The following is a 23010-nucleotide window of genomic DNA, read 5'->3' as shown; positions in this document are numbered from 1 at the left end:
GACCTGGCTCGGCCAGACTGGTTGCCAAAAATGACACTTTTGGTACTGTTCAGTAACTTGCCCAGAACTCTTTGGGAGGAGAGACAAGAAATGAAATTAATTAGGTAAAATGTTGGATCATCATAGGTGAAGAGCACACCTAATACACACTTAGCTGTTATTACGAAAGAGGAATTTTGTATTGAAGAATCCCTTGCAACAGCTTATCCAAAGCAGAGTGTTTATTTTACCTGCTCAGGTCACTGCAGGGCGCTTCCTTTGTTTTCCTGCACAGACAAGCCTCTATAACAGAGACCACTAAATATTTCTGATATATACTGGTACATATAACTAGAGAATGCGTTGACAGGCAGAAGCAATTTAATTTCAGTCAGGTTTCATTTTTAAATCCTCAGCCCCTGACCTTTGAGAAAAGCTTGGCTATGGTGAGTGCAGAAAGCACATCTGTCATCATGCTGGGGAAAAATATGGGAAGCCAAAAACTAGAGCATGTCCATTTTGAAAATTAGCCATTTGTATTTTTTGCTCTGCATTTAGTAAGCTTCTGAATAAAGATTTTCAGGGTTTCCCAAATATGGTTTCTCCTCCAGCTCAAGTCAATTTGGTATCTGTACACTTAAGAAAAGCCCACGTGTTTAAGTCAGAAAATCTGCATTACTATTAATGTTGAACAGAAAGAAATTTGGGAGTTGGACTGTTTGGCAGTTTTAAGAAATGTATTTAAAAGGTGTGCTTAACCCAAAAGATAACCCATTATTGTCATCATCCAGCAGTTTCAAAGGACAAAAAGAAGTGATGCTACTGGCTTTTTCCAGTGTGGAAAGGATGCAGCAAATGTCAGGACCCAACTGATTATCCTGGGTCTCCTCCACACTAATTGTCACTCCAACACAGAGTTCCCTGGTGGCCTTCATCAAGTCATTCTTCCCATCTGACCTAATTTTTTTCAGCTGCAGAAGTGGAATAATACTGACTCATATAGGATTTATGATGGGAAAAGGATTTATTTTATCTTATAAAACATGACTTAAAGATGCTAGTTAGAGGCCCAGTGTGCGCCACAGCAGAGAAATGCATGATCTCTTGCGTTAGGAGCGTGCTGTTTAATCAGGTGGGTCTGACCAAGTGAGGGAAAGCAGTGCTTGCATTTCTAAACAGTGAATAGTTGTTCTGATGAATTCTTCTGTACTTTTATTTCTACTTTATCTATATGTTTAATTTCATTTTTCCATTAATCCAACTTAAAGCCCATTGAATAATTTGTGAATCTGTTAAATGACCAATTCATATGATGAATTTTGTACTTTTTTCCCTTATAAATATACCCATTTTGTTCCACTCTGTAAACTGGCAGTTGCTGACAGGGTTACATAAAACTTTGAAAATGTTTATGGCAGGGACTTATTCTACTGCTCAGGTTTCCCAAACAAGACAGATATGCCAGGTACATGAGGTCACCTTAAAAATTTGGAAGAACTTCTGCCCGTAGCATTCCTGCTGCTCCCAAGACCTGTGCCGAGTCTTCTGGCTTTCTGGAGAGAATCATTCATGTTTTCATGTCAAGCGAAACCTGATAAATCTCCACTGGGGGTCTCTGTTCTTCAGAGTTTCCAGTTTTTAATGCCAGCTGAATGCCCTGAGACTGACTTGAGGTTCTTCAACAGAAAGGAGCCCCGATAGCCTCCATGAAGTGCAGGAGGGCTGTAGATAAAACCTGTGCTGACTACCCAAAGGGAAGTGGTGGTTTACAGTCCAGTGGTGGCTTACAGAGAGCACTGGAAAGCATATTTTCCAGAACTATTTAATTTTGCCAGATAATCCCCCCCTGGATTATTTCCAGTAATGAAAAAGGAGCTCTTTCTCTCACATGCAGAGAATACTTGATAGCCATGAACATGGTCCTTAAAGAATCACAGAATGGTTGAGGTTGGAAAGGACCTCTTGAGATTATCTAGTCCAACCCACGTGGTCAAGCATTGTCAGCCAAAGTAGGTTGCCCAGGTCTGTGTCCAGTTGAATGCCTCTACAGATGGAGGGCTTCTGAGACCCATAGCATTGCCACTGTAGTAAGTTCATTGCAAAACTGATAATTAGACCAGCTGTGAGCAGGAGATTGGACTAGATGCCCACCAAAGGTTCCTTCCAACCCAAATTGTTTTACAAGACCATGACAGCTGGGATTGTAATTCTGGCAAGATATCGTCTGTTTTAGAAGACCTTTCACAGCTATGAGGAAACACTTGAAAGATTGGCTCCTTGGCCCATGGATCAACCTAGAGCTGGAGTTCAGAGAAAGGAAAAATGCAGATCTACAAGTCATTAGGGGGCTGCAGAGGAGGCTCCAGAGGAAGCTAGGGGTGGATCCCAGAACATCTGAGGCATATTGAGTCTCTGAATGGAGGGAGTCCCCTGGAGTATGGATCAGCCTACAGCTCTGTCCTCAGGAGTTCTCCACCTAGAGAAGGCCTTGGAGGCCAGCATAAACCTAGGCTGGGCATTCATGTCAGGGTGCAGCTCAGGGCTGAGACAATGTGAAAGGCCAGAGCTACAGCTGGGTTGTGAGAATGCCAGGAATCAAGAGACCATTTCTGTGAGCAATAGTGTTTCAGGAGTAGCTGACCTTTTAAAGAATTTGAGATCCAATTCAGAGAAGCATTTAAGGAAAGGCACCAATGCATAAGATCTACCATTAAAACATTGCTGCAAGTCCTCAGTGGCTGGGAAACCCACTGCCAAAATCTGAGAGAAGACAAAAGTTTTCTATTGCTGACAATCTATTAGTCAAGTTAGTTGACACAGGACTTTGTTTTAACTTAAGGATCCCTAACTGGCTGATAATGTTTGTGAAGGTTTCAAAAATTTCTATAGATCATACTTTTTTTTTTTTTTTTAACTTAAGAAATTATATGCACTTAAGACATAAAAGAATATTTCAACTGAAAAGGTCAATGCTTACAAGTTAACAAATTAATAATGTAATGTTGTCTGTGGAGTGCAAGTTTGACCCTGTGATATGTGTGCCCTATAATTCTGTGCTCACACACTGGTTTTCAGACATTGAGGGCTATGTGTCCTTAAACTTCTCTTAGTGAAGCTGCTTGTGTGACAGGTCCATACATTAATGTGCATACAGTATAGCTTGCTACTGCACCACTCATTATTAGTTGCCTTTTTCATTTTCTTCTCTCTGCTCCCACTCAACTCAATTAGCAGGCTATGACTGAACAATATTTAAGAGAGAGCAAGAAGCCTCAAGTAAAAGACAGGAAATTTGCCTTTAGGAAAGATAAATGGGAAGAGTACCAGAGCATCTAATGAGATATATAAATAAATAGGTCAGTATTTTATTGAATTGCAGTGGAACATCTAGGACATTAGTATCTGACCAAGCTGATAGTTTTCTTCTTTAGATTAAAGACCAGAATAGCAAAGTGGTGTCAAACATCACAGAACAGTTGGATGCCTCCATTAATAAGCAACTGGGACCTTTTTTAGGAGTTGGGTAAGACTGAGCTGCCAGATAAGAACTGAAGGAATTATTTTATTACCATCAACTATTCCTATTGGTACCAAACTGAAAAAGAAAATGCGTTAGCTAGACAGTTTTCACTTCACTTTAGGAAGTCTGAAGGATGGGGGAAAAACCACATCAGAGCACTGCAAGAGATTCCAATACTTGCGTATAGGCTCATTACTTAATGTATGAGTTCTCCATACTAACTGAACTGGGATCAAAACAGCATCTCAACTTTTCTAGCAATAAAAATTTTCAAGAAAGGAACTGAAAGAAATAGGAACTTTTATTCTCTCCCCTTCTCCCTCTTTCCATCTTTTTTCTCTTTCTAAGTCTCATTTTTCCTCTTTTCATGTTGCTCCTGAAAAAGAGAGAAAGCAGGAAAAGCAAACACAAAGGGAATAAAGCGGAAATTAAACCCTGTTCCTGCACTTGGGAACAAAACAATGCTTTGCAGCTTTGAACAACAATTTTCATGCAGCGAAGAACTGAATGCAATTTTAATCTGGTGAAAACTGAATTTCCTGGTTATCTTTCATGCAGGTATAATGCTTTGCAGTAAGGATTTCAATCAAACAGGAGGAAAAAAAAAGAAAGAGCTTCAATAAGAGTTGTTTCCTCACAGCTCCCAAAGGCTGCTGGAGTGCCTGCAAAAGGCTGCTGACCACTGAAGAGACTCTGACAGCTCTCACTGCACTTGCATTTTAGCTCGCATATCTCTGAAACTCTCCTGAGTGCAGTCCAAATCACAAAACCTAAATCTGTGCTTCCACTTCCTCAGCAGGATGACCACAAAAGGTAGGGAAACCCTTGTAAAGCTAACATAAAATTTAATGTTATTGGAATTATTTAATTTATAAAACTAAAATCTATACTTTCTACTTGGGTATTGCCTTTTCAAAGAGAGAAAAATAGGCCAAGCCCAGCATGGAGCATGGCTCAACCAACACCCACGGCTAGCAGCAAAATAAACCTGGCCCAGTAGCAGCGCTACTGAGTTATGAGGGTGATTAGCCCCTCAACTCATGCTTTCCAGCTCCATTTTCTCCTGCCTTGAGATGCCCATCGTTCTGTCCACACTAAAGCAGGCAGCAAAAGGAAGACCAAAAGAAGACTGGGCTGGCCTGAAACCTTGGTCCCCAGCAAGTGCTTCAAAGCCCTGTGGTGCCCCTGTAAAGCTTCCAAGCCTCCTGGAAATCTGACTTCAGGATGTAGTTTTTAGGAAAAACATCACTTTTTATTGCTTGGTTAGTAGCATCAAGAATGCAATGGTGGTATTGATCAGAAAATAAGCAGAACTTTAGGAACTGCTTAAAAGAGGTTTAAGATAAGCCTCTCTAATTATACAGAGTTTAACTGCGGTCTGAAGATTTAAAAAAAATATACAGCTCCCTATAACAGACGTTTTGAACCACATAGCCTAATCAAGCCACAGTTGACAGACACTGAACATCCACAAAGGTGTTGTCCCCTTTTTTGGTGGCCAGCAATTTTGGCAAGCCCCAAATAAAGGCTAATCTAGCCTTTCTGAAAGATCATTGTTTATATTCTTAAAGAAGCATCAAGCCCAGTGGCAAAAGCAGATGCCTGTTCTCCTGCGACAACAATTTCCAGTCATCCTGCAAGGAGAGTGAGCAGAAGTTGATTTTTGTCTAGGCACCTTTAGCAAAACAAAGAACCTACCTTGAATCAGAGCCCTTCTCTCCCTGCAGCTCTCCTGGTGCCATGGCTGCCACAACACTGGCAGGAACCCTTTGTCCAGCATGGGCAAAGCCCAAGCTTGTGGCACGGTGGAGTACTACAGCAGAAATGTTGCCCAAAATGCACTGCTCCTCTGCATGGGTCTCCCTTTCCCTCTCAAGCAGCTACTATTGAATTCACCTGACCCAAAGACAGAAAGTTTGGTTGACTTTCTTTCTGCCTCTTCTAATGTGCTAATTTGTGGAGGAAGCTGTAATCAGAGAGACTCAAGCCTGCCATGAGATCTCCAGCACACAACCTCCTCTGCCCCAGTGAAAATCCCAAATCACGCTGCTGAAAACAACCAGATGCCTTCTCTGAGAGGCACAGCAAACCTGAGGGAATGACTCAATAGCTTAGCTCACATTGCTGAGACAGTCATTTAATCCTCTTGCTTAGCATGAGAAACAGCAAACCCCATGCAGAAGTAGAGCATTAATCAGTAATTTCTTGAACAGTCCCGAAAACAACAATCTGCTAAGTAAAATGATGTGGCATTCCAAGGGCTAATGCCATTTAGAAAAGGATGCAGTGGAAACCCTTGGAGGAGTTAGCTTAGTAATTATAGTGCAAAACCTAAGTTGGGTGACAGCCAGCAGTGGAGCTAGCAGACATGTCACTGCTGCCCTATGGGTCACCTACTGGCAAAATATCTTTATGCTTATGAATATGGTAAAACCCAGGACAGGCCTGAGGTCTTGACTGTTCCCAGACATCGCAGTGGGGGGGGGGGGGGGGGGAAATCACTACTGTGGAAGTGTTTTCTTGACCCATACTAGAGCCTCTCATTTTAATGTTTATTCATCGACTAAGAAGAACCACTGAACAGAGAAATCATGTATTGGAAAAAAGGAGGGAAAAAAAAAAAGGATTTTTGCAGTGTTTCTGGGTAGCTGGTGGTTTGCCTCTTTTGAAACCAGAGAACTGAGTTTCTGGGAAAGATCAGAAGGGTTATAACCTAGGACAAGGATGGAAATACCGTCACACCCCATCTCAAGAGCTGCTAGTGTCGGTCTGGCGGTGGAAGCAGCACTGGCTCCAGCGGGGGTCACCCGAGGCTGCGGGGAACCCCCAGATGAGCGCGGGGGGCAGCCGGCGGGGGTATTCCGCCTTTGCCAGCGCCCCTGCCGGCTCCCGCCTCCCGCCTCCCCGGCCCCGCCGAGCGGCGCCGCGGGCGGCCGACAGGTGGCGCCGTTGCGCCGCGGGCGGCGGGGCTGGGCGCGGGGGCGGGGTCTCGGCGACCGACCGCGGCTGGCTTTGCACCCCCGGCGGGGGCGGCGGGGGGAGCTAAGTTTTGCCCTTCCGTCCTTTGAGAAGCCCTCAAAAAGTATATTTACTAGGAACCCCGCACCACCACCAGTTTTTTAAAAGTTCCTTTTTTTAAACAAAAGGCCAAGTTCTCTAACAACTATTTTTTTAGAAAAGGGACCGCAGAGCAGAGGTGAAACGCAGCGCGCCGTGCCTAGCTCTAAAGCTAATCCTTGCTGTGACGGTTCTGCTTTGAGACCATCAGTCTTCCTTGCATCCCAACACAGAACTGCACTTCCCAAATTAATCAGTCTTGAAGAGCATTAAGGAAATCCTCAAACGGGCATCACCAACGGGTGAATGTTGAAATACCTGAGGGCCAGCAAAGGACGATTAAAGCCTATCTCCCCAGCAGCACGGTGCTCCCCTGTCCTGCCTTTTCAGCTGACCTTAAGGCTCCAGTATTTAGAGGAGCATGGAAGCTTTTCATGCTCGCTCAGTACACCTAGCAAGGAGGGGGTGCAAACTCATCTCTTGCAGAGGCAAGAGGTTTTTGGGTTTTTCTTTTTTTTGGCAGCAAAAAGGACCATAGACTTTTTTCTGGCCAAGACCGCAAGGATAGAGGAGGCTCAGGCTGCCAACTCGAAGCCTGGCAGGTATCGCCCCACCAAGTTGCAGACAGGAGCTTGCCTTGCTCATGCCTCAAGCTGGTGAGAGACACACCGGCCTGGCCAGGGCCATCTGCTCCTGCTAACCCACTGGTGGCAAGGGCCAGTGCCCACCCTCCGGCACAGCGCGGCACCCACGCGTGCCCACAGCTACTCTCGCTGGAGCAGGTGGCCACTCTGCTTCGCCGCACGCTCTCCCTGCTGAGCCCTGCAGCAGGGCCAGGGCTGTGCCATCATCACGGACCGGGAGGGATCTCCTGTGCTTTCCCGGCTCAGAATACGCCTCCTACCTGGTTGGCACCAAGCACAGGCATTTGCAGTCACGACTCCGGTGCCAGGCATAGCGATGGCACCTGCTTCCTGCTAAATAAGCTGTGTGGGTAATCCTCTTCCACCACAGACCATTTGCAGACCATGTCCTGGCCCGATCTTCTAGCATGAAGGGCTTGAAGATTTTAAAAAGCACCTTATGAGTAAGATGAGCCCCCCAATGCACACAGCCCCGCTGCCTCTCACTGCTTATGAGCCACCTAAAGGCAAACTGGAGGCTTGCATCCCTTTGTCCACTTCAAATAAAGCTCTGCGTGTTTATACACATGCTAGGTGGGGTGCACAGGGTAGTTTTGGGGTGCAGCTAGCAGCAACTCCATCTCAGAAGTGCCCGGAGCTGGATTGCTGTGATAGCACAGTGCTACCGATCCACGAGATGGGACCTGCACGTTTGCACAGAAGACAAACAAGAAGGACTAGTAAAGCGTGTGGATCATGCTGACAGCCCGTCTCACGCTCCCAATACCTTTCCAGTTAGAGCGGAGAACAAACACAACACCTACCTGCAACACAACACACCCTGCCGCACACACCTTCTTGGGGGGACCCTTTACATCAATCCACATTAAAAACAAAAATAAAAAAAAAAAAAGGAAGATACTATTTAAAGAGCAGGTTCTGACATTGAGGTTTTAGCGGTGATCAGCAGTACCTCCACCCTGACCAAGAAGGGAAAGGTCTTGCTTCCAACATCAGTGGCTGCTTCAGAGAAAGCAGTAAGAGAGCTGGCAGCCGGGAAGCTGATGTGGGAGCTTCCCTCCTGACCCACTGCTGGAGGTTAGCTGAGCCTTGACGCTGCAGCATTTACCTTTGCCAGTCTCGTTCCCAAGTCTACCAGGCTCTTCCCAATCCTGCAGAGGCTACAACTGTAGCACAGAGCCCTGCTGTGCTCCATGTGCAAAGGGCATTGCTGCAGTCAGGGATAAATACGCCCCTGGCAGTGGCACTGCTCTGCCTGCCACTTTGGTGGCCTGAGAAATGGCGGGACCCTCCCTAAAATCTCTGTCCTCAATCAAAAAAGCTCTCTCTCTAGCACCCAGCTCATTTCTCTCATCTCTGATGTGACTTAAATCCTCCCAGACTGATGCAGTCCCTTCAGCCAGGCAGCACAACACTCCCGGCATGGCATGTTTTACAGCAGAATAAGAGCTGGTTGCATGGGGCAGGGTTCCCAGTTCTGTGCCTGCTTGGGTCCTTTCCCAGACTTACCGAAACTGCCTGCTTTACAGCAGTAGCTAGAGTGGTAAATTTAAGTCGTAGCATGCCAAGCAGATACGGGGATTATTTCTACTCCATGGCTTCCCAATGCCACACACACACTACTTAAAGAAATCCCTTAAAAATGGCTGCTTCAAAATAACCTATATGCATCACTGTCCCTAAAGATGACACATGATGAAATGCCCTTACAAAATGAATCCTTACATTTCAGCCTAGCAGAGCATCCAAGTGCACAACAAAGCCAAGACAAACACAGCACTGCTCTCTCCTGAAAACGTACATGGTTTGAAAATCTCCGTTGTTGCTCTATCCCAGAAAATGATTCATCCTCCCCACGGGGTTTTGACTTGCCTCCGCACATTTTGCAACACTTCCTGGCTTTATAACAGCATGGTTGCACACGGTGACTCCTAGCAGTTTTCTCGGCTTGCTTGCAAGCGAGGTGGCGGCTAATCCTTCTAACGATGATATTCCTCTTGCAGCATTTCTTCTTGCTGGCCACAGACTTATTACTCGCGATGACCCTTTCCTGCCTCTTTTATGGCTTTGTATGCATTTCCATCGCATTTTTGACCTGCTTCATTATAATCTTCTCCTTCGGCATTGTGGAGAGGAACATTGATGTGAAAGGGAGAGCAATTGTAATTCTTGTGTCCAACAGCTCCATTGGGAGGATGTTTGCAAGGAACCTGGATAGAGCAGGTTTCAGGGTGTCTGCTGCACACTGGCCTCCTCAAGAGGAGGGGACAGCTGCGGAAGAAGAGTGCTCTTCAAGCATGGAGGTAGCCCAGCTCCATATGACTGAAGATGAGTATCAGAAGACAATGAAAACCTTCATAGAAAGCCACTTATCCCTGAAAGGTAATTTTTAGGGCAAACTTGTGGATTGTGCCTACAGTAGAAATCAAAATGCACAAGATTGTGAGATAGTTGTAGTTCATCAGCAAATGAGGGAGGCAAGAATGCTTTAGGAAATGGGTTATAACACTCTAACTGCATTACATTTTGCTGTGCAAAACAAAAATTTTGCTTTTTCCAGGGGAAAGTGCCTGCTCTGGTGGCTGTGAAAGGCCCCAGTAGACCACAGTCCCTGGAGGAAGGCAAGGTAGGCCAAGGAATGAGGAGGAGAATGTCCCACCAAGGCACAGAGGGCTGGACTCACCCTGGGAGAAAACACAGGGATGAACAAGGGGGAGCAGAGACTCAGACAGTGACCTGAGGTGAAGGAATGTATCTGATTTTTAACCTCTTCTGGATTAAAAAACCTGAGGTCCGTCTTGGCTTTTTGCCTGCTGTGGCATTCATAAGAAACAGGTCAGAGCTTTGGCTGCCAGGCTGGGACTGTCTCTCTGAACCACACTGCCATCACTTCTGTGGGGATATGGGACTGAGAGTAACCTGCAGAGCTCACCTGGGACAGCACGAGGCAAGTGTCCTACTGAGGGGGTGGCTGTAAGCACTTCTGCTGAGGAATCTCCCCAGTTCTTTCTAGGTGCCAGATGAAGGGTGCCAATGGGCAGGCTGGCTTATGCCCTAGCTGAATTAGCTCTGCTATCCAGGAGTCTCTGTCCTCGCAGCCATAATTTTACACCTCTTGGGAGTGACAGAAAATTCAGCCTCAGCCATCAGGGCTGTAACCTCACTGCCTGCCAGGACTATGGGGTTACAAGGGAAGAGGCCAACCCTCTCCTCCACTGTGAGCCTACCTAAGGTACTTTTGAGCAGTGAAGCTCTCCCGACTGCTTCCCCACACTGCCTCCTTCCTTCTCCAGCTTCTCCATCCCTCCCCTCCTTGCTCTTCTCTCTGTGGTTTCTCTAAGGCTCCCTTTGACGTCTCCCCAGGGCAGCCTCTATGCGTACTCACACTGAGCCAAGATCTCTGAGCATCCACATCTCACCATGACAAATAATGAGACCCTTTGCACTGCTGCCCAGCACTGAAAGTTTTGGAAGTCAGAACATGCACCACAAAGCCTCCCCTACTGCAGACAGCCTTCAGAGAGTTGGTAGGGAACCCTAGCCAATACCTGCTGCTAGCTGCAGCTATTCAGGACCCAGTGGCACAGGTTATCTCACATTGCTTTTCTCCTCAGAAGCATCCAGCAGACCAGAAGTGTGAGTGGTCAGATCCTGTGCGACTCTGCATGGCCCAGGATACATCCCCCCATTCACTAGCTGCCTGCAGGCTCCAGGAATGGGTGCCCTGCACACAAACAGAGGGTTTCAGACCAAACGCTCAGCTGCCTGCATGAGCATTTAGACTAATTTACACTAGTAAAATTATTCTGGTAAAACTTGCCTGTGTGGACAAGGCCTAAACGCTCACAAAGATAAGTATCAGCATAGTCCTGCTCTGGAAATGAACAACAGAGACTTTCTTAACCAGTAATGCTCTGTGGGAGCTGGTGATTTCCATGGTCCCATGCTGTTTTAATTAAATGAGGATCTGGCCCAGTGATATCTGTGTGTTTTGCTTTTGAATACTTTGATCACTGGGCTAGTTAAGGGCTTTTGCAGGTTTGCGCGGTTTTTTGGTTTTGGTTTTTTTTTTTGGTCAGGGTAGTCTTTTGTAGGATCCGTGAGTTTTTACATTTAGGATCTCCTGCACAGTATTCACATCGCAGATGGGGATGTTAAAATGTATTTCCCAAGCGCTGACCCAATTGCATGGGAGATCAAAGCACTATGTTGGGGAGGGGGGTGGGGGTGGGGAAGAAACCTCACAGTTTTCTTGGATTTCTTTGTTAACAGTTTCAAGTGAGTGCTGGTATTTATTCTGCAAGATCTGCTGTAATATTTTTGGCATGAGTTGGGTGAACATGAACACCAGCCACCAGCTGATTGATAATAAAACAATTTAAACCGAATCAAAAGACTACATTGATAGGTCCCCACATGCAACATGCAGTTTGTTCAGCAGGATCTGGACAAGGAGAAGAAAAGAGAGTTTGTGCTATAGGGACAAGATATGGCAGAACCATTAAACAACTTTCTCCATTTAAAGATTCCTCTTACGCACTTCATGTGTATGCAATTTTTGGTTTCCAAAGAAAGGGACTTCTCTGCTAGTTTTTATGAATTTAGTGTAAGTAAAAAGATACTTGTTTGATATAAACACAGCTTTTGAAATGCATCCTAAACGCCTTTCAGAGTAACACAATGGAGACAGAACCCTCTAGTCACTGTTCCTTCCAGAATTAAAAGGCTTATGACAACTAAAATAATCTGGTTTTTATTCTAGTGCAGGCCCAGAGACCCAAATTTTCAGGTAGGCTAACGCCTTGATTTTGTGGTGGCAGTACAAATAATTAAGGTGCTATTAGGTCTAAAGAGATTGTAACACAAAGATACAGAGAAATGCAAGTCAGTTCCCTTCCAAATTCATAGTTTGTATTGCGATAGCTTAACTTGGTTCATGAAAAGTCTTGGGTTCTTCTGGCTTTTAGCTTTTGGTGCCTTTAGATCAGATGTTTAAACTTTCTTTGTGACCAGAAGGTCAAAGAGGTAGAGGGAAAAAGGGGAGAGAAGGAGTCTTGATTGCTCACCTCCAGTAGCTGAGCTTGTACTATCAAGAGCTTGTACTGCAAGAGCTCTTGGCATCCTGTCCAAGTGCTCTGGGATTGAGCTGCTTGAGAAATTGCTGCACCGTGTTGTGCTCTGGGCACGTTGCCTGGTAATGCTGGCAATTGCTTCATGACTTCCAGGATTGACTGCAGGGAGGCTGGGGCAGGGCAAGGAGGAAAAAAATGCAGAGATGGGCAAGACCAAACAGATGGCAACCTGACCCAACTCAAGAAGAGTTCAGACAATCAGAGCACTGGTCTGATTAATTGCTGTAGCCTCTGTTGCTGCAGTACCTTGGGGTTCACCAAATCACACACACAAGCACAACAGACATGGGGCTAAGTGAAATCAGTATTTACTGTGCCATGCCCAAAGACTGGCTGTCTCTGGCTTTGCCAAGAAAAGCAAGCCCCACAAAGCTGTTAAGTGACCCTGTCCTGCTAGCCTGCACAGAGTTCAGCTCCCTGAATTAAAGTGCCAGGACAAGACAGAATGGAGAAACCACTGTTTCGCATCTAGTCTCAGCCTTTCTCACGGCTTAGAGATTATTTGAACTGTGTTTTTTTTCTTTAGCTGCACCCAAAACACTTCCAGTGTCTTAAGAGATCCTGTCTTCTCCTTTTAGAGTCTTTAACGTCCCTCGGGTCTTTCTGCACTCCGTGCTGAGCTCTGCCAAACTTTATAACATCTGTGAGTCTGTAGATCACCTACTGATAGTGCATAGAGCAGCCACGATGGCAGAACACTCGGGGGACCTGCCACCCTTCCTTCCTACCCTTACTCCAGGGACCAAAGTTGGTTTCCCACTACCCTGTCACACTTTTTTCCACTCTTTCTCTCCCACTCCTCACAGTATTTCATACTGTGCTACCAACCATCATGCATCCCAGTTGTTTCCACCTACTTTCTTCTTCCTTGTTTTATTTCCATTCCTCTGTAATGCCTCAGGTTTCTGCAGGGGACACAGTGCTCGATGTGAGCAGTGCCTCTGGCTGCACAGCACAGCCTCCCTCTGATCATTCAGATCTCTGCTATGCTGAAGTTGCTTGCAAGAGTCCTGCTCATTTTCATAGGGTCAGTATTTCATTCCTTGTACCTGAATCTCAGCTAAGACATGACCACTGCTGGATTCTTTGGTACTTTATCACCTTCCCTCCATCCCTATCTGTTAAATAGGAAGGACAATACCTTTTTCACAAGCAGAGAAATAACTGATAGAAATTAATAGCATTAATTCCTAAGTTATCTTAGGTCCCATATCCGAAAGACTCTCTCACCCCGCACTTCACCACGGTGTTTCAGACCAGTGGGAAGTGCTTGTTTCCAAACCTTGTTCCGAGGACTCCAAAGGGCCTGGAGAAAGCTCCCTGTGCAGACAGCTAGACCAGTGGGAGTTAAAGGACTGTCATCCTTGGCCATCTGTTCTCATCCCCATGATGCTGCTGGCAGAGTGGCTCTCATAAACTCTTCCTAAGTTAGTCCAGGCAAGATCACCTGGATCATTTGATCAATTTAAATAGGTAGGTTTAGTTAATCCAGCTGATTACTTTCTTCTATACTTCATGGGACACTCACGCAATCTCTTCCTCGAGCAGAGCTGCAAGGGCAGTAACACCAGCAGTGGCAAGTATAGCTAATCCTGGGCAAGGAAGGGTGTCCACAGCTGCGGTTGCTTGCTCAAGGCTGTGTACTGAGGTGCTGGCAGGACTACAGAGTGCTGAAATATTAAGGCTTCTAGCAGCCCCATGGCTTCTTGGAGAGCTTCCACCTCTTCTAAAGGTCAAGCTGTTTTTACAGTTCTGTTCTGCAGTAGGTAGCAGTGGTAGACGCTCTCCTGGTACATTTACTTGCCTTGCACCTCTCCTTCAGCAGCCACCTACTTTGGTTAGTCATACAGTTTAGTCCATAGAGGCACAGTTGTGACAGAGATCCAGAAAGCAAGACCTTATGGTGGGCCTGAACCAGAGACAGAGACATTTGAACCTCTCCCTTGTGTGGTGGATGCACCGTAGAAATTCTTTTCCTTCCTCAGGATGTCAATGTGGTCAATCAAATTATTTTATTAGAAGGTAACCCTTCCTTACTCAATTTTCCATGCTACACTTATCTTAAGATAAAAGGCTAGGCCATACAGTCATTCCTAAACTCACAACAGAGGGAAAGTTCAGCTTTCTTTTGCAATAGTATAGCTTCGTGCATGGCATGAGCAAGGAAGAGTCACAACAATCTGCCATTCCCACTCACTTCAGAGATGGATTAAACAGATGCGATAATCATTAACTGCAATAAACTACAAGGGAGTAGGAATTATGAATGAATAAAGCAAACGCAATCATATACTCATGCAATTTTAAAGAGTACTGCATTATTTAACTTCACTCAGCTACAACAACTGCAGGCCACCTTGGATAAATCAGGCCATTTTCCAGGCTGTAAATGACTATGCTTGGAGTTACGAGTCAAATGATTAATTTTTCGTAGTTATGCTTTTGTGCCTTTAATATGGGTTATCCAGAAGTCTTTGAAAAACTGGCTTGCAACTATATTGCCTTCCTATCTCTTGGGGATTTATCAAAACTAGACAAGTACTTTCCTACAGCACTCGTCAGGACTATGAAACAACCCAGACACAGAAAACTGATCTCATTCTTAAACTATAGGTTGGGAGGAGTTATTTGTTTTAGGATGAAAGGAAGCTTCCTATTCAAAGTTTCTTTTTTAAAATAAGAATCTATGCGTCATCTATACTCGATGTGCTTTTTACTTTTTCCAAAAGAAGCTATGCATCAACACCTCTGGACTTTTTTTGGGAGGCCGGTTTTCACTTCCCTGAAGCGCTTTTGTAATTTCTTATTTCAACAGCCAACTTCTCTGCCAAGAGCCGAGCACCCTGGACATACACATAAAAACACATGATCAGTGAGTTACACAATCCAGAAAAGCTGCAGCAACACTTCTCCTCTGTCCCCATCCCCTTGCTCATGGCCAGCAGGCAGAGCCCACTTGGGTTCAACACCTCCATCCCCCACATCACATTGCTACTGCTGACACTCTTGCCTGCTGCTGCTGGACCGAGCAGGAAGGCTGTGTGCTGGAAGGGGCTGGCACTTCAGACCCTGTGCAGAGTCCTCAGGACTCTGCACAATCATGGTTTTTAATCCTGGCAGGGATCAGTCTGGTCAGCTAGCCTGACCTGTATTTTATAGGCCAGAGAACTTCATCAAGATTTCAAAAGAACAAACCAGGCAGCCATCCATGTGGAAATATGTGGGCAGGGAAAGCGGGAGCTGAGCTGTGAACAGCAAGTTCGGTTTGTTGTGAAATGCAGCAGGTACCCGTGAGACGCGCTGTGCACATCAGCACTTTGTTTATCTGTTTGTCGGTGGCTGGAGGATTTCTGTTTGCAAACCAAGATCTTTAAGCAATAATTAAAAATGCATCTTGGTCTGCCATATATTAAAAAGTGGGTTATTTTATTTGCATGTATTCAGAACATGTTGCCATGCTCACCACTAATACCAGCCATGCATATAATATTATGGAAGAAGAAGGAGGTGAAAGAGCCATATGCTGCCATGACCTTTTTTAGCTTTCTTCCAAATCTTATGGTTGCAGGCAACATGAACAGAAATGGATCATTTCTCAAAAAGAAACCAAACAAGGCCCAGGTAGTTGGATACTTACATTATACTGGCTCCTAAATTCTGCCAGAAGCCTTCTTTAGCATCCTAAAGCAACACCCTCCTCACACTGCCCCCGCTTAGCTCATATGCATTTTACTCCCAAGGTGTAAGTTTATCTTACAACAAACCCCAGACAAGAGTTTCATTTCCAAGCTTCATCAATCATTAAACCACACAAGACTGAAGAGTATTTTGAGAGATCACCAGAAAGATATCTGCATTTATCACATGTCATTCTTGAAACAAACAATCAACACATTTTCATGCAATTGCAGTGGTAGGATTAGAGATGCAAGGTAAAATGAAAACAAAAGTATCTGGGAAACTATTTATTTATCACTCATGCATGATGATAAACTAACCTCTGATTCTGTAAGTCATTGGAAATATTCACAGATGTAACCCAACCTTTACACTAATTTAAAAATGTCCCAAACAAGAGCTTAACTTTGTACCAATTTAGAAACATTGTTTTCCATTAATCAGAGTTGGACAGCTTCCAACCAGACAAATATTTTTGAAAAATACCAGGAGTAGAGTTCGAAGAGTTCTACAGATCTATTTCTCCCTTTGAAATAATGCAGCTTGTCAGACAGAGTATTTGGAGCATGTGTGCACCTCTATTTTTTTTTCTCCACCCCTCACCTCAAGCCTTCAGGAAAATTTTCCAGAGGACAGTTTTGACAGGGAAAGGGAACCAAGTGAAAGAAAAGGTTTCTGCAACTCTGGCTTCCCGTGTTACAGTGTTTGGAGACAGAAACCTTCTGAACAGTTCTAAGACATATGCTTAGAGACTTAATTTAAATTATGTAGTAAGACTGAACATGCATAAAAATTGAATAGTTCTATGTATGATTATTAAATACTTTCTTGACACATAGAAATAAATTATCTATTTTATTACAGAACTTCCAAGTAGATTATTTATTTATTTTAAATCTACTATCTTGAAATTTCCCATCCAAATGACAAACTGTTTTCCCAACACTTATTACACAGCAAACTCCCAGGTAACACAGAACAATTGCTGTGGCATTTTCAGTAGGAAAAGGTAAGCAGGAACAAACTCTTCTACAGAGTTCTCCTTGCTGCAGGACAGAGGTCTTGGCCAGGCTCATGGTCAGCTCAGCGCCAGGAGCTTCACTTCGGCACTAAATTGTTCCGCTGGCTCTCTGGGGAGGCTCTGGGAGGAAACGTCCAGCAGGTACAGCCTGTGGTACCAAAGCTCTTAAAAAATCCCAGCACAGAGATGAATTTCACCCCACAGTAGGTTGATTTAGTAACATTGTCTTCAAAAAAATTGCACCAGTTTAGACTAGGCAACAGTCTGCCACCAGAGGTTTAAAAATCAACCTGTTTTTCAGGTCTACTGAATTATAAATGCACGTAGTGAAAACCTCTTAGACCTGATGCTTTCTTATAGTTAGCCAAATGATTTGTTATGAAGATATTGTCCAAAAACCAGAGCCTTCCTTCTGTTCTTGGGTGGTTTTCCCTAGTTTCTGGGACTACATTTATTAAGTATTTGCTGCTGTGGTTTGGTCAAAGAGTTTGAAACTTATGAGCTATCCAATATGAAATTATCCTGCTAAATAGCTGTGCCAGGTAGCATTCATTTCTAACCCCAGACTACAGGGAGTTAATTTTTTAAAACGGCAGACTGATGAATAACAAATAGTTATTTTCAATAATGAGTAGTAATTGTATTTCCTCCCATAAAATGTTTGTCATCAGAGAACCGTTCCCAGTGGTTAAAACAGACATTTATGCCTGTATGTCTAACTGGTGCTACATCTAACTGCTTTCCCCATTTTCCCATAGGCTTTTCCCCATAGGTCTCAGCATTCTTGTTTAAGTTCCATTCTGCCTTGTCCTAAATGTGGAAACACAACATACACACCGCACAAGTCCACTTAAGCCTTAGACCTGTGCCAAGAAAGTTTTGATTTTTCTAGCCCCTGCAAATCTGTTTTGTATTTGAACTGCCCTTTTACTGTAAAAGCCCACGTGCCTGTCCTCCATTAAAGCCTTGTTTTCTTCACTCCCATTTTAAGTGGTCATCATTAAATTAATTGATATGTCATCAATATAAAGCTAAAACTCCTTTCAGGTTACTTGCCTGCCACTCCTTCCCTCTGGCCACCTTTACAGTTTCATATTTACATATATTAAAAATGCATTTTCTATCTTTTCTTGCTACCTGAGACTCGCACAGAATCTGGAAAGCTTTTAGTCCTCATCAGAGATTTGAATTTCCATCCTGCTTTCAGTTTATGGAGACCACATTTTCCAATGAGTAAACACACTCATGGAAAATTCCTGAGTAGTTCCAATAACCCTAGCTACAGTGTTGACTAATTCACCAGGTAGCAGACTGTAAAGGGAGGGACTGTGCCCTTCTTATCCATCCATTCAAGAACAGCAGACTTCAGTGTTATTTATATAAGGTCCAGAAAATAAAAATACAGGCAGAAATAGGAGAATAAATTACAGCCTTTAAAAAAAAAGTCTACAATACAACAGAAGCAAAGTCCCAAAGTGTTTGGATGCTGGAAAGAGAGGTGGCAAGAGGAATGCTACCGTCATCCATTTGCTCTCTGCATCTCTCTTTAGACCTCTCTAGCAGACTTTTTTATTCATGCCACCAGCTCCAGGGCACAGGTCATGTCCGCCTGTGTCAGTCATGTGGATTCACACTGTCTGATGCAAAACAAGGCAATGCATCGACTCTGCAACTAAAACACGGGAGCAGGTAAAAGAAGACTTCAAGTCTTATCACCGTTTTCTGAGAAGCAGAAAGGCAAAACACTGAAGCAGAGAGGACTAGGGACAAGGTGAGTCTTTCTGCTCACTCCCAGAGGGACGTGTCACAGACCACGTTTAGCTCAAGCATAATTACAATACATCTGGCACTGCACTTTATTAATCAGATATGGCAAATGAGATATATGATAAATATCTGATATATATCTGATATATATGAGAATGACATAAGGAGTTAAACCATGGGACAGACAGTTGGGTCCAGGATAGATGTGAATCAGAGGTTCAGTCCAAGTCACTTTTCTCTGGGCCCGCATTACAGGTATGAACAGACATTTCACAGGAGCTGAGCACCACCCATGGTGCCTTTTGCTACAGCTTTCAGATATCTTTACAGCTTTCAGCAAACACAGCACAGAGAAGGACAGTTCTTGGCCAGAAAAATTCACCCAGAGTTTTCCTTGGGCTCTCACTGCAACACTAAGGAGATACTTTCCTTAATACTGTATTCCAGCCCTCTTTCCCTAAAGCAAGGCAGGTCTCTTCTTTCCTTGAGCAGGAAGTCACCGTCTCTTCAACCATCAGCCACCCTGTCCCCTCTCCCTCACATGCACTGTCTGGAGACAACTTGGAGCAGCCACCAGATTTAAAGGAAATACTATCCCTTCAGTAGACACTGCATTTTTATGGGTCAGAGCCCTTTGGCACCCTGTTTTGAAGCTAGGTAAGCAAACAAACAGATAAACATCCCCTCTCAAAGATTATTCACTACACCACAGACAAACAGGCCCCAGTTCTGATTCATTTGCCCTACAGAGCAGAAAACTTTTAAACCTGAATTTGTCCCTGTATGATATTCAGATGCAATGGCTTACCATTACGAAGTGAATAAGTGCCTTAAAGAGAACAAGTCCCAGCAAGTGATGGTTTCTAGTAAATGCCATTTGGTTTTTCCTCGAGAGTGTTTCTTGGAAAAATACTTTGCTTGCTTTGCTTCTAAGAAAAGTAATTTTGTAATGTTTGCCTGATGAGAAAATTGATTTGACCTTCAACAAATAATCTGACATCACAGCATGTTGCTAGGCCTTTTGAAGTGCATTAGGTTGTTCATACAGCAGGACTTTCTCCTATTTATTCTGTACGGCCTCTTCGTATAACTGATGGAAATGTTTCTAAAGCTTTCATAAAAATAACTTCAAGCAACTGATTATTAAAAAAAAAAAAAAAAGATTTGAAATTCCAATAGAATATGTAATAACAAATTTCAATGGGCACAGGGAGGAATCACAGTCTTTCAATGAGCTCTACTTCTAATGCTGTAAGTCTTGCAAACTACGGCCTCCCTCCTCCCCAGTGTGGATGGCTGCTATAGACCTCATTGCATTCAGGTTTTTAATTAGAATTATTTTCAAGTGGCAATATTTCACCTGTACCTGTTAGGTCTTTGGAGAAACATCATGATGTAATCCAAGAATGAGCTGTACAAATTAACTTAGCTCATACCCTGTTAATTTGGCAGGCATGTATGGGCTGATGAAGAAGCCGTCAATCCTGATATGGGAAGAGGAGGAACTAGACACATGCCGGTTACCTGAGAGAAAAACCTCTTATAAATGGAAGAAGGTTTTCAAGGCTCCAGGTAGGAACCACTTGTAGCAGTCAAGTACAATCGAACATATAGCGTTTCTCTGACAATATCTAGATGAGGGGGAAAATGTCTTTAAAATGTTTTAGCCGGTAAGTTTTTTTTCCTTAACAAGGTTTTCAAAACTTCAAAACCAAAGTCATCATTTGTGGCCACTCCTCACCAGGGTTTGCCATTGACAGCTTAAAACGTGTTCAAAGGTGTTAGCTAATATTCTGGAAAACTCTTGCTCTCCCAGGCTGGGCTTGTAATTAAGACTACCTGGGTAGTATAGAGCCAACGTGCAGAATCAGCTCTGCAAAGTCCCCACTGTCACAGTGACCACGTGAGCTCCCTCCTCCTGGCATGGAAAAAAAATAAAACCCCACAACTCCCATCAACAAAGTACAGCTCAGTAGCTGGCAGCACTGAGCCTTTATCAGATGGCAGAAATTCTCTTCCTGCTTAGCTCTTCACACAGAAGCTACTGCTGCCTTAGCATTCACTGAAAGAGGTTTGTTGTCAGGGCTAGCTGTTTATAGGAAGAATTCCTGATTAGAAATAACCTGATAATTAAAGCGTGACTTTGATCTATTTATTACATGTGATGTTCATTTATACATACTTATTTACATTATAAATTTGTTTGCCTTATGAACAATGTTATTTAGTTGCATGCTAAGTCTCCTCTGCAAGACTTGTCACGATTTGAAGGTGTTTCTCAGGCACGTAAGAGCCGTGACAGGGGAAGCAGACTCTGGCCTTGGGGATGTCATGACTCTGGCTGCAGAGTCGCAGTGCACTTTCCTTTCTTAGTCGAGAGAAGAATGACCAAAAAAAGCTGTAAGAGCAGGCAGCTAAGCTCTCCTTCATGAAATAGCAGAAAAAGTAGGTATCATCTTCTCCTTTCCCAGGTGGGAAGTATAGAGTATATCACAAAAGTAGATGGGTAAATAACCCAAAGATCTGCTACCTAACTCTCTGCATCACCAGCTCTACTATTACTCTCCACAAGCCCCCACTCCAGATCCCAGACAGCCAGCACTGGGGGGATCCAGCATTCGTGGCCACCCTGCTAACCACCCACTCCTGGCTACCATTACTTAGTTTGCATTTGAGGGGTACAGTGCTCACTCGCACAGTGTGGAGGGAGCTCAGCTTGTGAGCGGGCCCCTTCCCCACCTGAGCCCTCCTCCTGCTGTCCCCACAGCCCTTGTGCAAAGGGCGCTGGGGTAGGAGTGGGATGGGGGAAGTAGTGCCTCTGGGTTGTTTGCTCTGGGAATCCAAAGCCCATAAAGGCTGTGCTGAAGATGCCTTTTTTTTTTTTTTTTTTTGACAGATTAATGTTCTCTTTTGCTATTGAATTAGTGGTTGAAACAGAGGCACTTTTGTGTTTGCAGCCCTCTGTGTTGCGGTCCTCTTTTGCTCACTGAACTCTGCCCTGACTTTCCTGAAGAAAAGAAGTCTGCAGCTCCTTGTGCCTCTGCTGAAGTCCAAAAACTGAGGTGAAACAGCATGCTCACAGCTTAGTTACATGCACCTGACAGAGCTAACCAGCATCTCCTGCAACAGCAGCTCTTACCTCTGCTGGGACAAGGAAGGGCGACCCAGCTGGTAGGAAGAGGGCTCGGGAGGGCCAGGAAAGCAGCCCAGGAGCAGCAGCCTCCTGCCCCCTCCAGCACTCTGACACCTGAAGGATGCTGCCTTTCTGCACCAATCTGGCCCCAAGGAGTCCAGGCCAGGGCACAGCCACGTGCAACCAGACACCTGAGGGACAAAGACAAAGGAATACAAGCAAAATTTGGCTTAACTGGTAAATGCTGTCCTATACTATCCTAATCAGCTGTAAACCCACAGCTGTCAAGAGTGGTGCATGTTTACATATATACAGATCTCATGTCAGATCAAGTGATGTGAACCAAATGTGCATTAAATAACTAACATAAATACTGACATAAAACCTTTTGCAAGGTCTGTCATTGGCTTTGGTGGTGGGTGTTTACCCAGAGCTCAGTTCTGCTTTGCAAGTACTGCCTCCAAAATCACTGGGAGAGCAAAGGGACAGGCTTTCCCAGCAAGGAGGCACAGGTGGTGCTTTAGAGCCTGCTGCTTTGTCAGTAAGTATTCCTCTGAGCTCTGCAGCCAGAGCTGCAGCACATTTAGATTGGTAGCAAACGCAAGAACAGCCAGCTCAGTCTCCAACATTGGAGGCAGTGTTAGCTGCTCTCTGGCATCTCACTGGAATTTAAGAGGCATGTCAGTTGCTCTTAAAGGGCAAAACCAAAAATATCCTGTAGCTTGTTCATTGCTGGATCATCTCTCCCCCATTCCTGTATTATCGCTACTGCAGGCTGTGATGGCTCTTGAATTACATCTACGGGAGCACATGGCTAGGAGAACAACTGAAATGGCAAATTCCCCAACATCCCTGCTCAAGACAAAGCACTCAGAGCCTGCTGTGATTCATTGATCCAGGCTTTAGAATAGGGGAGGGGGAAAAAAAAGAAAAAAAAAAAGAAAAAAAAAAGAAAAAAAAGAGAAAAAAAAAAGAGTAAGACAGCAAATGAGATGGATCTCCAGGTGTCCCCACTGGTTGGTCTAATCTTTTCTTGCTAAAGGGGAGACAGTCCCCAGCTCTCCATCTAACACTACCTT

General features: G+C 44.4%; 1 protein-coding gene across 3 annotated transcripts; it reads left to right on the top strand.

Annotated features, from left to right (window-relative positions):
- The first annotated feature begins 9156 nt into the window (after positions 1–9156).
- LOC115344893 (estradiol 17-beta-dehydrogenase 2-like) lies at positions 9157–22291 on the top strand. 3 transcript variants are annotated; one of them, XM_030022892.2, is made up of 3 exons: positions 9157–9582; positions 20251–20370; positions 21756–22291. In XM_030022892.2, exons 1-3 carry the CDS (start codon positions 9186–9188, stop codon positions 21857–21859), a joined length of 621 nt encoding a protein of 206 aa, XP_029878752.1. In that variant the 5' UTR covers positions 9157–9185; the 3' UTR covers positions 21860–22291. The 3 variants fall into 3 exon arrangements, with proteins under 3 accessions (XP_029878752.1, XP_040981334.1, XP_040981335.1); XM_041125400.1 differs by lacking the exon at positions 21756–22291 and adding an exon at positions 21695–21737; XM_041125401.1 differs by lacking the exons at positions 20251–20370; positions 21756–22291 and adding an exon at positions 9761–9916.
- Positions 22292–23010: the final 719 nt, after the last annotated feature.

Source organism: Aquila chrysaetos, chromosome 8 (genome assembly GCF_900496995.4).
Source record: "Aquila chrysaetos chrysaetos chromosome 8, bAquChr1.4, whole genome shotgun sequence".
NCBI lineage: Eukaryota > Metazoa > Chordata > Aves > Accipitriformes > Accipitridae > Aquila > Aquila chrysaetos.
Note: the sequence above shows the minus strand (reverse complement) of the source record. Positions and strands in the feature narration are given on the sequence as shown.